Source organism: Lineus longissimus, chromosome 3 (assembly GCF_910592395.1).
Source record: "Lineus longissimus chromosome 3, tnLinLong1.2, whole genome shotgun sequence".
Classification (NCBI taxonomy): domain Eukaryota; kingdom Metazoa; phylum Nemertea; class Pilidiophora; order Heteronemertea; family Lineidae; genus Lineus; species Lineus longissimus.
In genome coordinates, this window is record NC_088310.1 from 7,988,017 (window position 1) to 8,005,604 (window position 17,588).

At 39.4% G+C, this 17,588-nt stretch overlaps 1 protein-coding gene across 8 annotated transcripts in view; it reads right to left on the reverse strand.

The window, feature by feature from the left end:
* Nucleotides 1-17,588, reverse strand: part of LOC135485645 (muscle-specific protein 300 kDa-like) — a 143,608-nt gene that overhangs the window by 83,037 nt on the left and 42,983 nt on the right. For all 8 annotated transcript variants that reach the window (XM_064767928.1, XM_064767929.1, XM_064767930.1 and 5 more), the window contains exons 2-8: nt 11,307-11,368; nt 8,163-8,258; nt 7,787-7,870; nt 7,590-7,682; nt 5,432-5,559; nt 5,041-5,237; nt 3,975-4,069 (exon numbers count right to left, since the gene is read on the reverse strand). In XM_064767928.1, the coding sequence (XP_064623998.1) occupies nt 3,975-4,069; nt 5,041-5,237; nt 5,432-5,559; nt 7,590-7,682; nt 7,787-7,870; nt 8,163-8,258; nt 11,307-11,368 (755 nt within the window). The remainder of the gene's footprint in view (nt 1-3,974; nt 4,070-5,040; nt 5,238-5,431; nt 5,560-7,589; nt 7,683-7,786; nt 7,871-8,162; nt 8,259-11,306; nt 11,369-17,588) is intronic.

Here is a 17,588-nt window from a genome sequence, read left to right on the forward strand (position 1 = left end):
AATAAAAAGTACTGTCAACCTGAATGAGAAATAAACTGACTGCAAATCTGTGCAGTTTTTTCCAAAATATAACAAAATGTAGCAGATGAGTGATATAATCACATCTTTAGTGATCCGGATGCTGATGTGAGTTACCCCATGCGACATATTTTAACTGAGCCTAAAGTTCCGTGCAAAGTGGCAATTTAAATCGCTGCGATGTGTGACAAAAAGATCTCTCATCTGCAGGTTAAACCATTCATCACTGGTAATTGGGTTTGTCATTTATAACAGGACACTGTAATCACCGATTTTTGGCGCGGGCATCTGAGATGACCACTACAAACAAGCGATTTTGTCGCATGAGATTATGATTGTAGGTTGCAGAAATTAAAATTGCTTTTTGGTGGGGCACATTAATCTCATGACCTGGGTTTTCACATTTTTGCAGACAGTTCTCCTAATGTTTCTCTTCAAGACCGACTCCTTCATCTGCTAACATTTTGTGATATTTTCCCAAACATAACATAATTCCCATCCATGCATTCCACTGACACCGACCATGCCACAACCAAAGGACGATGTGTAAGAGACCGGTTATGATTACCAAGGAAAGGTGGCGCTCAAGTAAGGCCTCCTTGCTGAAATTCTAAACACACTAGTTCATAAGTTGCAATCAACATTTTTTTTTTATCGACCTTCAAAACGGCCCGGGATGAAATCATCTGACTGCTTTGTTAACTGTGACGTGACTTTCACAAACTACATGTACTGAAAACGCATGCGCCTAAAAATGCAACACAGTAGAACCTCTCTAAGAAGAAAACCCTTTGGACTGACCAGTGCTTTCCATAATAGAGGGGTGTCCTGATTACAGAGGTCACTTTAAATGGAAATGACAGGTAAAACTAAAACTTCGGACTTAAACCAGTGTCCTCATTAGAGAGGGTGTCCTTTATAGCCAGGTGTCCACTAAGAGAGGTTTCACCGTATTTTAAAGCATAAATATAATTTCAGGTAATCATATAAACCCAAGGACTGCTGATGGTCCGATCTATAACCCATATTCATCTGATGAAGACAGTTCTGCAATATCCGAAATCTACTGGGTTTTCATTCTTCAATTTTTTCAATTCCAAGATTTTATTGGTTTTTTAAAATCCTTTGTCAAAGTGTCAGTCAGACTGTCAGCAATCCTTAAAGATCAAGAAAATGCAGCTTCTCAATAAGGCCTTTATCGACTAAATTGAAGCTCATGAGTTAAGAATCGTTGATAAAGTATATATACTTGATCGATTATATAATTTGGATCATTCTCGCGATTGCCATCAATATCGTCCTGAAACAAAATTTTAGACAACGGACATGAGACATGAGTGATTGGACTTAAAAGACCTAGTTAAGGAATGATCGAATTGAGGATTCTTGGGCCGAATTTGACAGTGTCATATGCCTCATAATTCTTCTATTCACTGGTTTTCACAGACAGACAGACAGACAGACTGTGTTGTTGAAACATTATCAGCAAAGATTCACCTCATTTTCATATTACGCTAGGCAGATTCAAATTTCAATCCTCCAGAACTAGATCTTAAATACATCTTATGACAAGACAGGCAACAGAGAACTGAGTACACAAAGCAACATTTAGGCTTTTCTCAGAAGCTTAATTAAAAGCTAATTAAGCAAAGAGTTGAATAGCAAGTTTTGTTTAAAATAAATTTGAAGTTTGGAGCTTTCCATAACCGGACAGATTTTTCCCATCCCACGGAAGACGATCATAGGCCTGAACATACCTAATGAAGTGACAACTGTGATGTGTAGCAGTATAGTTTTCATAGGCCTTGGACTTTGAGATTATTTCACGCATCTAGCATTCCCATCAAGAATCTCAAGACCTATGAAAACCATGTAGTCATGATTGGTGTGTTCAGTTCTTAGGATCAATTTCCCAAGTAAAGACACGATAAAAGAGGAAGAGAGAAACCCATAAGACAGATGATAAATAAAGCAGAGAGAGCACCCATAAGCCATTTTTGAGATGACAGTTTAGAAACAGCGCTCAGGGCTCCTATTTATTAAGCATGGATATGAAGCACACACCTCTGATACCGAGTAATTTTCATAAACAAATATTTTATGGAAAATTCAGCAAATTTGCGATTTGAAAATTGCAAGCACTGTAAAAGTTAAGCCACACATTCTAGAGCAGCAAGGCAAAGGTCAAATTGTACTTTTCAGCACATTTTACCAAATCAGTTCAGCCACATGTGGCCAAGTCTCTAGGACAATGTGTCAACCAAGTAGCTTTAGCTGGCTTCACAGTGAGGATCTGACAAGGGACGCTGCAGTTCATTGCATCAGATCTTCTGATATTGAAATGCTGAGGTTTACTGTCGCTTTTAATAATATGTAATTCATATATTTTGCAGCCAAATGTGTAAAACTTTTAAAAATCCTTTGGTGTTTGTTTGAAGAACTGAGAACAACCATTAGTCTTTACCTTCAACAGACCAGTGTTAAATAGATTGTGAATTTCGGTGAGAACAGTGAAACTTTCCAATGAAAATAACAGTACATTGAGAAGTGATGATGATTTGTTGAAATTGTGAAATTTTGACTGAATATTGAGTGTGGTTAAACAGCTTCCTTACATTTCCACGTGTTCGTCGTGACTGCGAAAACAAAATTTGATACGATTCGTTGTTAATGCTCATAGAATCTGGATTGCAGGACGTTGAAAAGCAGAAAGATGACCTCTAAATAGGCCACATAACACAAAGAAGTTATCTTTTGCAGCCAAGCTAAAAAGGAATCATAGTATGAGACTAAAACAAACATAAAGCTACATGTATCATTCCAATCAAGAGGACGTTGCTTTATTCAATAAGAAAGCATGTTCCTACTTTCAAAATACTCTAGTTTCACCAACCTAAGACCATTTCTGATACTCAAGTTTGACCCTAAAATAATCACATGGTCACTCAATGCCATTCAAAATGTTTACTTTGGATAAACAATGGGTTGCTGACACCGAATTGTCCGAATTGTCCAACAGTCATAACGTCATGATCCGGCTTGGCCTTTTGGTCGACTTCGTAGTAATTGATGACGTGGTCTTACATCTGTGATCTAGAGTATATGGGAAGTCTACCAATGAGGACCATTCCTTTTGTCAACAACAGATGGCGTAATGTGACCTAAGTGATGCGAGAGTATGACATCATTGTCCTACATGTCTTAGCAGCCGAAAAACGTCACCCAACCTATTCTTATCAAACAAATGACAGAGGGAACGAAACCATTTGCGGCATACCTTTTGAGAATGGTCCTCATTCGCAAACAGCACAAGACAATCGAAGATCATCTCTTCAATTGCCACAAAACTTTGAATAAATCTCTTCTCAAAATGAAACTAAATCTAAATGAAGCAAGAAGCATCTTCAAGCATAGTGAAGGATTGCACCTAAATGCAACTAAAAGCAACTCTACAGTACTACACAATATATTGAAGAACTTCTCAACAGTACAGACTCGACAACAAATGTATCAAACTGATTAATTTTCTCTTTTTGTTGACAAATGCGACTTTATAGCAATCAACGACTACACAAGATTTAGCTAAAACAAAGACAGGATAGTCAAACCAAACAGAACTCCATGCAAGGGGAATAACCGACTTCAACCCAATTTGGCAAATTTACAAATGTTTGTTCAATCTTTTTCAACCTGAACCCCATCCGTCCAAGTGTGCATACCCTAAGGCATTATGCACCCTTTTCAGCAATGGTAACAGGGTTATAGGTACGTAGTATGCACCATTACAGCAAGTATGCTCCTTTTTGAAAGTGTACATCCTTGCTTCAGCTTAGAGTTGGAAAAAAGATACGAAAAGATGAAGCCTAATGTGTCGGTGCAAATATTTTCATTCGATTTGCAAAATTGGGTCAGAGTGACCTTGAGATAGTTGACCTTTCAAGGTCAAATATACCAACCTTCGCATCGATGTTATCTGGATCTGGATAAGCCTTCATGAACTGGGCTACATAGGTCATGATGGACTTTTCATCCGGCTTCTCCACATCAACATCTGAAACAGACAAGGTCAGGGTCATACAGGCAAGGTCAAGGTCATACAGGCAAGGTCAAGGTCAAGTTCCATGACAATGTTTACTGGATTTTGGAACGCCTGCTGAGGCAATGAAGAACACTCTTTTCATGATATTGAGAAATCAGCGTGCTCTGGGACTTTGAGAGCAAAATAAGGAGGCCAAGGCTGGCCTTTGTATCTTACTACAGTGTTTGTCACACACCCTGTCCAATATATAATGACATAAGGAATTTAAACAAACCTGAAGTTGACAAATGTGTACTTTCAAAATGGCATTGGCCTTGTGATGCTTGACAGAGTGCTTTGATGATGCGAAGTTAGAAATAATCCACAATTCTTGGTCAAACTTCCCAAACAAATCGAAATCCAATTTGGAAAATCACCATAGACAGCTATCTTTAGCCGAGTCCGACTCCTAAATATGAATTTTTGTCAAAGTTCCGTTCAATGCCACACTTTTAAGGCAATTAAAGTTAATTGGCATATTTCAGAGATGACATAAACAAGACAGTTACTATTTTGACTCATGTTGACATTGGTGGAATGGTTAAGTGACTACCCCAGGCAGTTTTTTTTTAAATAATCAGCGTAATGAGATAACCAAGTTCTGTATTACACATTAGGACACACTAACAGCATTTTAACGGAGCTAATTTGTTCCTTTGAATAAGACCCCATTGTGCTGAGATGACCATTAACTGTTCAAAATGACACTTTCGTAGGGACTGCTATTGGGGCGGATAGCTGTAATTATTTTAACAAATTGTCTCCTCTGGCTGACTTTTAGCATTTAAGGTCACCAGGTCAATTGTCAACCTCTAACCTTAATCCCAACTCAAAGTCGAGGTTTGAATTCGTCAATCAACAATCCTTCGTTGGATTCAGTCTCAGATCTGAAACGCCACCAGTCCTTTAGGAAATTAACCAAAGGAGGACAAACCCAGTCATACCTTCTGCATCAAGCAATCTTGGAATGCCCAAATGGGCCTCAGCTTTCGAGAAGGCGTTCTCGAGCTTCTCCCGGTTGGTCTTTCCCTCAAGATCATCTAAATCGATAATATCTGGACGGACACCATGCACCAGCGCGTTGAATGCGATACCATCTCGCCAACTTTTGCCAAAATCTTTGACAGGAATGCCACTTTTGCTGTAAAAAGAACAGAAAATTAAGGCATCTGATAGTATTTTAAGTATCACATTTGGACTTTTTCTTCTTCTTCATCCTAAGCTCTTAGACACAATAGCATATCACTTTGATTTGTAGCATGCTGTCATTCTGGCCCAGTGACTGGGTGTCATATCTTATGGAGCATAAACTATCAAGAAATCAAATCAGCTTACTCTGTGATTGACTTTTCCGCCCACACCAGCAGGGCTTTCTTGGCAGACATTTTGAACTTTTGAAGAGCTGAGCCACTCCCTTCTTGGCCATCTTCCATCTGGCTTGTGATGTAGGCCGTCTCCTCAATCTGAAGATCAGGTAAGTAACAGAAATTGAAAACTTGGAGGGGAAATTGGGAAAGGGATGAAACCATTCTGGAAAGAGGATCATTAAGGATTGAAAGATTTGAGAATTTTTACAAGGATTCGGTCGCCGGTGGCAGAACCTTTACACTTTCTTTGTCCACTACGCCATCACTGTGGCTTCCTGACTCGATTTTGAAATGTGATCATCAGTTACCATTGGCATTGCTGAGCCAATAAATGACATTAATTTTCATTAAATTTATAGTCATGTTGATGAAATTTATAAAATGATATTCAAGGAAACTTTACACTTTCAGAACCTTTACACTTTCTTTGTCCACTGCGCCATCACTGTGGCTTCCTGACTCGATTTTGAAATGTGATCATCAGTTACCATTGGCATTGCTGAGCCAATAAATGACATTAATTTTCATTAAATTTATAGTCATGTTGATGAAATTAATAAAATGATATTCAAGGAAACTTCAACAAGGAAGAGCAAACCACAAGAAGTCAATTTGTAATCAAGGAGTTACGACCATGCAGGCGTTCCTTGGTTGTCTAATCAAGGCCGCTCGAGTAGACTGGAAATGTAGACCAAAACCTAAGCTGTTCCCATTGCTCATGACTCATGAATTCCAAACCTCCAACCGCAGAACCTTTCGCCCTCATAAAAAGCTCAAACGCAGCTAGGGTAACAAGTCAAGTCCACATGCAATGGCTGTGTTGATGTTTTGAAATGAACACTTGAGCAGAAACAAATCCGACATAAGTGTTAGACTGTACATGTATGTATCGTGGAGTTGGGAGAAAAGATGACCACCACATTTGATGCAATTTGAAGCAAATGTGTTATGAATTTGAATCTGGAATGAATACTTCATGAAGTGTCCCACTGCACATGCATGTTTCCTGAAGTTTGGAGAAAAAATGACCACCGTCATGATTTTTTATGATTTTTGAAGCTGTCTTATGCATCTTAAGCTGTTGGTTGAATGAAAATAAGTGTATTACCCAATACATCTGAAAAACATTGAGAAACAACATTAACTTGAGGTGACATTGTTGCATTATCTCAGATTATAACCTTGTCAAACAAAGTAAATAGAATAGTCCATTTTCAAAGGGTATAGTACAACGACCAAATCAATGAAGAACTATTTTCAGATGAATTTCACCACCCAAACCTCATCCCCCCACAAGCTTCGAGGATACAGAAACCGATAAGACGCGATGACCTGATTTAAGATAAATCTGCCAAGAACTTTCTCCTAGTACCCGAGCCGAGGCGCAATGACCGCAAGTTGACAATCGTGGAGCAAAATAAAACCCAAACATCATGAAGTAACCCAATTGAACAAGAACCGCTTATGGAGCCCACCACAATGATGAATTTCATCTTTCTCAGATAGAATTTATGAAAGGAACGCATCCAGGCCCATGAGACCGTAACCAGTCTAACGCTGGACATGACTGACCTCACGGAGGTAACGTTGTACCGTGAAAACGACAACCATACGAAAACCTTGATAGATTTGTTGAAGTGCGTCGAAATACTGGAATCAAATGATGCATGGTCATCAAGTCAAATAGTACTGAAAGCGTTGAAGTCTTTCAATCTGCCTTCATTGTATTAAGGGATTATAAACAGACCTGGAGGTCCTTGGTTGTCAAATAAAGACTGGTTAAATGCAGAGGTAAAACAACAACAGATGCCAACCCTCCCCCCTCCCAACATCTTAGACATTTAGTGCCCTTACAGACTTTCAACAACAAAGTTAGTTTGGACACATGAAAATTTCTCCATCAGTCCTAATCCAGCTGCCGTGATGACTGCTATGCTTCAACTCTTCAAAAGACAATGGGTGATATGAATAAAGTAAAGCAATTGCTTTTACTTCAGTTTTGTACAGAAAGGCCCAGTGTAAATGTACATGGAGTTTTAGATAAAAGCATTTGCTGGTCTTTATTCATATCACCCAATATCATAGGCACCTTCCTTTATTACATATGATAGAAAGTTGCTACTTACTTGAAAGTATAAAATGATGGTCCAAATGAGACCAAGGACAATGGAAGGTTTGCCATCGACGATGTCGGATGGGTTGATATTTACAAGTTTGATCTGAAACAAAGAGCAGAAAAATGTAAGAAGATTGTTAACCAATGTAACTTATGCTTCAAAAATCGTAAAAACGGATCTTGGCCAGCAAAGAACCTTGGACGTACCTTTTTACTCTCGAGGAATTCCAGGGCTCGTCGGACATTGTTGATGAAATGTACCCTCTTGAGGTTCTTACCCTTCTCTTGTGGCTGAAAACGAGATGACAAATCGGTCAGATATTTTCAGAGAGAAATCGCATTGCACCCTCACCTCAGGCAGCACCAACTGAACAAGCTACGTCCCCTGAAAGAAGACTGGTCCACCAAGCAGGACTTGATATCACTCTTAAAAACCAACTCTATAGCAAGCTAAGTCCCTTGAGATCACTCATAAAGTTACAACTAATTAGCATTAAAGGACTTTAGCAAATGGTTTAGTTCAGGTTTCTGCCATGGTTCCAGCTAAGGGCATAGGATCCCTGCTGGAGAAGCGGGAACTTACCAAGGGCTCCCCTGAGAGAACCTCAAGGAGCTGTAGCAACATCACCCCATTTTTGATGTCGACGAAGAGGTCCACGACTTTCTGTGGAGGTTCATACTGAAAAGAAGGACATAAATGCATCAAAGTAACATTTTTTGAAAAGTTTCTTGATGACATGGAAGACAATGTCAGTCTGAGTACTGAACCAAGATTTGGGATGAAAACATCAAAGTCTAGTTGATTGAGGGGAATATCGTTTTCATGATATTTTGAGGAATTACTGCCAAATCAGCATAGATATAAAAATTTCGCTTTAACATCTATCAGATTATGTATCTGTCATCAATATCCCACATTTTCAGCGTTATATCACGCACAGTTTGCGGATGCAGACCACTTTAAAAATACCTTGTACCCAGGTATTACAGGCTTTTCAGTCCTATACATTCATGCACATGGATGGTCATATGGGCCCTGGATCCAAGGCCCCTTTTTGAGTTTGATGGCAGAATTTTGCAAAAATTTACTAAATGTTTGAAAAACCATGAAGCGGTTGTAATTTTGAGCTGATTTTTGCATGCAGCATCTGTACGACCTCAACAACTACATTGGCAGTGTTTTATTAGTTCTGACATGTCTAGATATCAATTATAACAATATATCATTTTGGGTCATTTTTGGATTTTCTCACACCACGAGCCAAGCAAAAGAACATTAACCATTAAGGGAGGGAAACTGGAGATACACGATCAATTTGACACTTTCCCAAACTTGCAAATGGTGAGGGCAACTTCCAATTTCCTAACACTTATGCGCTTTCGATTGCTGCGACCTGCAATATAAATCGCATCGACAATAATCGCTTGTTTGCAGTGGTCATCGCAGGTTGCAGCGACCTGCGAGTCAATGTCAAACCTCTGATTACCAGTTTTCCTGCAGACAAGAGATCCTTTTGTTGCACATAGCAGCAACTATAATCGCAGGTCGCAGCAATTCAAATCGCTCATTTCTGTGGCAGTTTGCGCAAGTAAGAGGGACAGTCCTGAAAAGACTTTTGATTCATCCCCATGGACAAGACAAACATTTAAAGGGAAGAGGAGCAACTGAAACAAGGACATACAGTTCTACCTAAAAACATAAACGTGTTTGAAGGGTGACTGAAACAAGGACTTTCTAGCTAAACGATGAGGCCTAAAACAAATTTAATTTGTCATGTTGGAGGATGGGGTGTAACAAAGATGAAAATGTAGACCCTAAACTTAAAGGTTTCAATAACTCAAAAGCAAAACAACTTAATTCCCAAAGAAATGTCACAGTAACTTAATATGAATACCATTTAGAAATTGTCTTACCATTGATTTTAATTCATCGCGGTTTGAAAAGGTAGTAAAAGAAGGAAAATGCCATAAGTGATGATTTTATAGATGTGCCATCATCATAACCAGAAATGTTTGTGGGCTATCACTGTGCCAACTTATTAGGAAATTCTTGGTGCTACCGCGACCATTGAAAGTGCTATGAAGAAATCTTTTATCATGTTTATTTGGAAACCTCATATTTTGTTGTGTTGACAGACCCAAACGCCCTCTTGGATGGCTAAGAAGGCTGGTTGCCAAGATATATCTCGAAATTTGGCACACATGAATGGGAGTCCTGAATCACACGCAAACCTTTACCAAAGGAACTGGATTTGAAATATGGTGTAAGTGGATTTCGATACATTTTCATGGGGTTACGGTGCAGAATTCAATGTTAGGGAGGGGGTTATGACATTCAGTTTATTCAAAATACATACGAAACCCTGAGGTAGATAAGCACTATACTGGGTACGAGGTTCAAACTGAAATTGGTGGGAGATATTTGAAGAGGGTCAACATTACAAAACAATCGTGCCGAATGTAGTTCACACGTGTCAAATTTGTGGGGTTAGACAAAAGGTTCCAACTCCACGTCTCTGAAAAGAAGAACTGATTATTGCAGGAAGAACAGGGAGCCAGTGTTATCTAGGAGATCGGAGTCACTGCACGTGTGTGGATGGAAAGTCTGTGTTGAAAATCTTTGTGTCACCCATGGCACTCTAACGCAGAATGTTGTGTTTCTAGTTGAAAACCTTCAATGATGGATGTGAAAACACTGCTTGTAAAATCTCTGTGAACATTGTTGGGGTATTTGCAAGCTACTGTGTTGCTTTCTTGCCATAGTTTGTCTTTTCTAGCCCTCAGTTCTGCCAAACAATATTGCCAATAACGTGTCTTACCATTTTAGGATACCTGAAGTATGTATTTAACATAGCTTTGCTAGACATGAAGGGAAAGCAATGTTGATGCTATCTTGAGACATACTGGGTAAGATACAGATAGATTTCTAACTACATCACGTCACACATGAAAGTTACAATTTCTAAGGTCAAATCGACTTGGCCGAATTAGCAATACTTTGCACAACTGGCAAGCCAAAGTCAAGTTCACACCACCAGAAAAATGGCATTTCAAAATCTGATCAAAACACAGCAAGTGTCTGAATTCTACGAAGCAGCACTCATTTATCCATCACTGAACACTGGACACGTCTTACCCATGGGCCCATCCATATTTGTAAATCAGGCTGAAATATCGAATATTATTTGACAAACGAAACAAGATCTATGCTAAAGCAGAAAATGTCACAACCAGTAAAAAATTGTCTCGCTCGGCGAGATGCTGAATATTAGTGTTATCTTATGGGACTACTAACTTTTGTTCAAGCATCTTCGACCTAACCCACAATGTGCAACACTCGATTCGTCACAAGAAGTCATTTGGTCTGAAACATGAGTTTTTGGCACTGTGCCCTCTGGGTTGGGTCCTGAACAAAAGGGGCATGTCATTTATTCAGCCTATGTGACGACAGCAAGGCTAACACCTTCGTGTTGCAGGAGCACATATTTTTCTAATTTCCACACAAGTTGCAAGCATAAGAGCGTGGCTCACTTTTAAGAATCGACCACTCTACTACTCCATATCATATTTTCCTTCCATTCAAAAAGAACCACAGACTTTCCCATGTTAATCACGAACCACACAGCTTGCACTTTGTAGCCTCTCCCTGGGACGTTTCCTAACAAACTTAAACACAGCCGCCATTGACTGGCTGGTGATTCACCTGATAAACCACGTCAATACTTACGTTTGAGAGGTAGGAGTTGATCCAATTTGTGAACGTCTTCTTCTGGACTCGTTCCTGTTCATCTGTAAGATACGAGTCGACAGAGAAATTATTATATGAACTAGAGATAACACGCACTCAGCTGAAAAAACAAGTTACATGTTAATGAAGGGATCGATCTACGGCTGGTGCTAACCTGAAAATTTGAGATGAAATTCATAGTTAGTTTTCGATTCATAGTCTGATATAAACAATGGGAGAGGTTGTCATCTGATTTTACGAATTGAGATGTCTATGAATGTGACCCGTCACAGCAAACTGAGGCGTATGTTGCACAGACGATGAGCCTAAATGCGACTTGGAGATAGTGCAGGGGAATTGATCTATTCTGATTACACAAAAGGCAGACAACAGAGAATTGAACAACCAGTCCGTCTCAACCCGCCAAGCTCAGAGCGACATGTGACTGGTTTTGACGGGTCACATATGTGAGATGAACAAGAGGTCCCACGGCCTGGGATCAGATGATGGTCGAAACACCTCAGAAATTTCCGGGTTTTGTCTAACATCGAACAAGCACTACCTGACGTGCTTGCTGCAATAATGCACTCCTTATTATAGCGGAAGTAAAAGTTGTCATCATGCTGAGAGCCTTCCCTGTCAAATATGCTCGAATGCCGCCGAGAGTTCCTTTTGACAGAGAGTTTTGGACTGCTCCTAGGGCTACTGACTGGACTGCCACGCTCCAATCCTCTTGGACCACCCCAGGAGCTACCCCGCTCAATTCCCTTTGGAGGCTGGGGCGAGATTCTCCCGTCTGGGCAGGAATATCCCCGTTCAATAGACCTTGGAGTAGGTTTTTGGATTTGCCAAGGGCTAGCACCATTGTCTGAAGACTTTATGCCACTGCTTGCACCCCCAAATGGGCTAGACTGTCGCTCGATAAACCGTAGTCTGTTCCTTGGGCTGCCGCATGGACTAGGTGTCAAACTACCACTGGTACTTCCAAATGGACTGTTATTTCTTTCAATACACTGTGGACTGTCTCGAGGGCTACCCCACGGGCTTCCCACTCTTTCCACAAAAATAAGCCCAAAGGTGCTGTCATCTACCTGAGTTGATGGACCACCCACTCCTTCCAACGACCGTGGATTGTCCCTTGGACTGACACCAGGTTCCATCAATATAGCCCTTGGACTAGGACTCACTCCGAGACTGGGACTTGCCCTCGGACTAGAACTCGGGCTTGCCCTGGGGCTGGTGTTTGGGCTTCTTTCCAAAATCCATGTATCACTCCTTATATGTCTCAACCTAGGACTATCCATCGGACTTGTCAAAGGATTCCTTTCCTCTATCTGAAAATTTTCCGTCACCTCAAAAGTCTGAGGACTATCACGGTCCATATTTTCACAACCACTATCCTCGGATATGAACAATGATACACAAATTCCTTGAAATCCGTCTGAGAGAAATTCAGACCAAAGACCTCCCCGAATCAATCTGTCAATGACATTTGGATCCAGTATCTAAACTCCTAATCGACCAACTGGAAGATCACAGATAACTTGAACAACACAAACTAAATCAAGAACCACAACATTTAGAACTCAGATGAGAAATGAAAGATGACTAAAAAATTCTATCCACAAAAGCAACAGTATGATTTCATTTAATGCTGTAATCAATTTGTAGACAGAAAGCATTAGGATAATACAAAATCAATCAAGTTAATTACTGACGATAATTAGTAACTTAAACATCTTCAATCAAAGCCTGTCACTTAAGCTGAAGGTATACAGGAAGGAATACGCCTTCAACTTGAGTTAAGTTGGTCAAAGTTTGACCAAAGTGCAGGACCAACCATGAGAATCTGGGAATTTAAGTCAAGCCCCTGAACAGTTTTAGAACTTGAAGGGAGATTTTGTAGCCTTTTGGCTTGGCTTTGACGTTGCTTGGTACGCTCACCCTTTCAATCCCTTTCAATCAGGAGGCTTCAGTGAGATCTGTGTCAAACAATTTCAGAAATAACACGTTACATCTACCTTTTAAATCGCTAAACAAAACAGTATACATTTCACACTAAGCCTTCTAATACATAATCTCGATTTAAGAAAGTGACAAACCTCGAATGAAGAAGCATAATTCCTCATAGCTATCGAATGAATCATATTCTTCAGGCAACATGCATGCACATGGTGTGGACCTGTAGCTGTCTCCCCTGACAGTGGCGAGGTCAGCGCTAATCCTCACACCTAGATCCTTGGGACATTCTCGGAGATGGCATCACCCCATCTAATGCTACACTCAAATGTTTTTGAATTTTTGGAAAACATTTTATGGTTTTTCAGCCAACACAAATATGCACCCTTCAGAGGTGCAATGAAAAACCCTTTGATGTTTTTCATCTGAAAAACCTCTAGGGATGTATATCTGTGTTGGCTGAAAAAACCTGAAAAGGCTTATCAAAAGCTCAAAAACCTTCACTTTTAAGACTATATCACCAGTCCCAAATGCAGAACATCCAAGTCTGGCCTATCATAAATTTCATGTCAGGACCGAAACTTGGCAAAGTCTGCGATACTGTATGGACACCAATATTCAAACTGACAGCACTACTTTGATGAATTTTTTCGTCAGAAACATTCCAAATCAGTGAAAATTCGGACGGGGATGTGCCAAAAGCAGAACACCAAGATCTGGATGGATTTAAGCTTATCAGCTGCAAACAGAAATTCACAATCAATGCAGCTGAAAGCGACATTAACATAAAACTAAGAATTTCCTTTCGATCACCAATAAAATCATTGAGTCGGGACATAATATGAAATCAATTTCGATTTCTGCAAATGTCACAGCAGTAGATTCGCAATTGTAGTTCACCTATACCATCCAAATTGGTGTAACGCTTGACAATTTCCTTCACTAACTTCACTCCTTTTACAGACTTTTCAAAAGTCTTCATCACATTGGACGAAAATTTCTGAAGTACGTCTGCTGAGTCTAATCAAGCAAGCAATGGGGTGGCCATTAGTCATTTGGAAATTAACACCCAAGAGAGTTGCATCTGAAAACATTGCTAAGTGCTGAAACGTGCAAGGCTGATAATATCATGGTTTGGACGATCTTAAAAGCCCTCTGCAGTGAAGAATTTGAAATTTGTAATTGTGAATTTGAAATTTAATAGGGAGTGTCCTTAATAGAGGGGTGTACGCTATTAGAGGTTCCACTGTCAAAACAACATTTCTATTGGCAGCAGAATCTTTCGAAAAAAGTGCCTTTTGATAAATGATCTTCTACTAAAAATCTTGAAATTATCAGTAAATCTACATACTTAGGATATATGGCAAGAGGAATCGTACATGCCTATTGGATACCGGCCACTCGTAACAATAAACATGGTCTCCGACAGTAATCCTGCAACGCACTCGATTCTGACGTCCGTGATTTTTATGGATCCGTAAACGTCCTTTTGCGACCAGTGTCAACATTGTTCTGGGCAATCAAAACAGCCCTTTAAATCACTTTTTATCCATTTATCATCTTAAAACCCTTAAAACAGGCTGTTTTGCCATCTTTTCACATCGAGATGTTTATTCCTATATTGCAAGGCTCACACAAATGACAATTTAGATCAAATCCTTGCGAGTTCAGTTTTGGCAAGTGACCTCCAGAAGTCATGTTGTGATTGCCAAAAGGAAAGTATCTGAGAAACACAACTTGAAAAGTCTCGCTTCAAAATTAGGGAAAGGACATGAAATTGACCAGTAGGAATTCCATCAGATTAGTTTGAGATCCTTAGATTTTGTACATCCGTTTGGTTCCTTGTGTAATGTTAAGTAACCATTTGATATGCCTTCATCGCATTCGATGGGCCAATACGTATTTTGATATATCTACTGATGTTTGTGGATGTCTTCCTGACATTGCAAACTAAATACGGGCACTAGTGCATGTAGTGCAGTGGTGGTCATGCTGAGCGCTTCAACTTCTAAACCCAAATCCAAATGTTTACCCATAGCCCTCACGGACAATGCCATCTTATTTGCGCCAATTCGACCAGAATGAGTTTGATATGCCCAAGTTGAAATTAAACCACATCTAATGGGCCAAACCGGCCAACTATGGACAAATAACTGGTAAGAAGTCTTGAATAACGCGTCAAATTCTCCATCGACAAAAGGAGATTTGTTCGGAATGAAAAGACAAGATAGATTGGTAAATAGATTAGAAAAATCTCAAGACAGGAAAGGATCTTCGTATTACGAATTCATGATGTTTTGCCTAGGCCAACATAATTTGAAAGTACTAGTACTACCTTCGTCCCGTAAAAAATCTTTCAATGCCTCAGCGGTTAAACATGTTAAAGGATGAATCGATACAGTACATACAAAAGTAAAATGGGTCTGGTTCTAACACATAGTTGTGATCAAAGGTAACACCTTTGAGATTGAAATTCCTCCTTAAGGCAATCAAATTCGGACAACATCAAAAGAACTTCAACCTATCGCTCATAACAAACTCATATCAAGCCGAACAAAAGTGCTTTCAGCGACCAAAAATTCCGTTTTAACACGAGTGGAACTTTTTGAGCAAATATTTTAACTTTTTGGCAGTGTGAGCGCCGTCGTCCCGCCTTGAACGAAAGCAGCATGTCCAGTATCACTTTAGCAGGCATGTTCATTTGACTTGTTGTTCCTCTTGAAGACATGCTTAGAAACAGAAAAGCCATACTTACTCAAAAGCAAACTGTGGAAGAAACTGCGGAAGTTGCAGAGACAAGGCATAGATACCAACCCAAGTCACCATGAGAAGATACCGATGCAGTTCCACAGGCGAGCCAAACTATTGAAACCCACTTGGAGAAGCCATTAAGGATGCCATCATTCCATTTTTTTGCAATGAAATTTTGATGAAGTTTTTTACAAATCCTTACAAATATCATTGAGGCCAATATCCTGAATGAACATACATGTACACCAATTAGCAAAGATTTCTCATGACCAATATGTAGTACCAGTCTCTCTTTAACATGTTCAATTGAACCTGTAGACGTGAAGCTCCTTGGGGAATCGGGGAAGGTAGAATTGGGAAAACAGTGATTCATGACTAAGTGCCAATCATTAGAGCACTAAATAGCTTGACCACCAACCGCTTTGAGGAGTACTGGCAGTTGCTTTGGTCTGCTGAGAGCATGAGCTTTCAAGCCTCTAAAATACATCTTTTGGGACACACACATCTTACTTTACGATGATTTCATCACCTTCGTGCCAAAGTTTGTCTTATGCACCAAAAACCTTTTTTGCCATAAATATGAGACTACATGTAGCTGATGTCATTTGAAGATGTTTGGGAGCATATTTTGCTATATAAACCTCCGCAAAGGGCATTGTATCACTAGTACAACATTTGCCTAAACTGCTATTTTTCAAGGACGCAAAAGCATCTAACCATCATCCCACCATATCCCCCCCAGGCATTATCAGAAAACAAACCATGAGAAATCAATTCATTCAATATATACCTGTCTATTATTAGAACAATTGTCATAAAATTTACGTCCCATTGAACGTATATTTACCTTATCACAGAAATGGAAGCTATTATCGATTATTTGATAAAGTAAACTTTAGAGTGCATTTTTCAAATTTCCTGGTAATGTAAATAAAGTCTTGTATACGTGTTGTTGTACATTTCATGAACAGTAAAACAAAGTATTTGTTTCAAGGACGTGAAATAGATGACTGAATCACTTTTGTATCAATTAACAAAGAAGTAGGTTCAAGTTCAATTTGATGACAGTCACCTCAATAGGACTGATTTGTAGGCCAAAAATGATATGAATATGACTTGCCAGGCCTGTTGAAGTAAAACTTATTTCATTATCTAAATATTACTTCAGCTGTTTTTCTAGTTGATAAAAGAAAGAAAATAAATGGGTTTTTTGCCACACAATCAGTCACAAGACATTTGTCTACTGAATTTTTAAAAGTGCGACAGCGCCTAAATCCTACTCACTTACTCCCTTTTGGCGATGCATTAACTTAATCAGGCTCCATTATATACAGTCTGTTCATTCCGTCAATGAAATAAAGCCTCATCTGTGATGCTATCGCCAAGAGATGGATTTATCCGACCAACCTTTACACTGATATGCAATGTACATTACTATAACACCACAGAAATGGACATTTCTTGATTACAACCACCTGTACAACAATACTTTAGAAAGCCATATGTGACATAACACAAAGCGTCTTAATTAACAGATCTAAAACTTGGTCAAATTATCACAATCTCACCTTG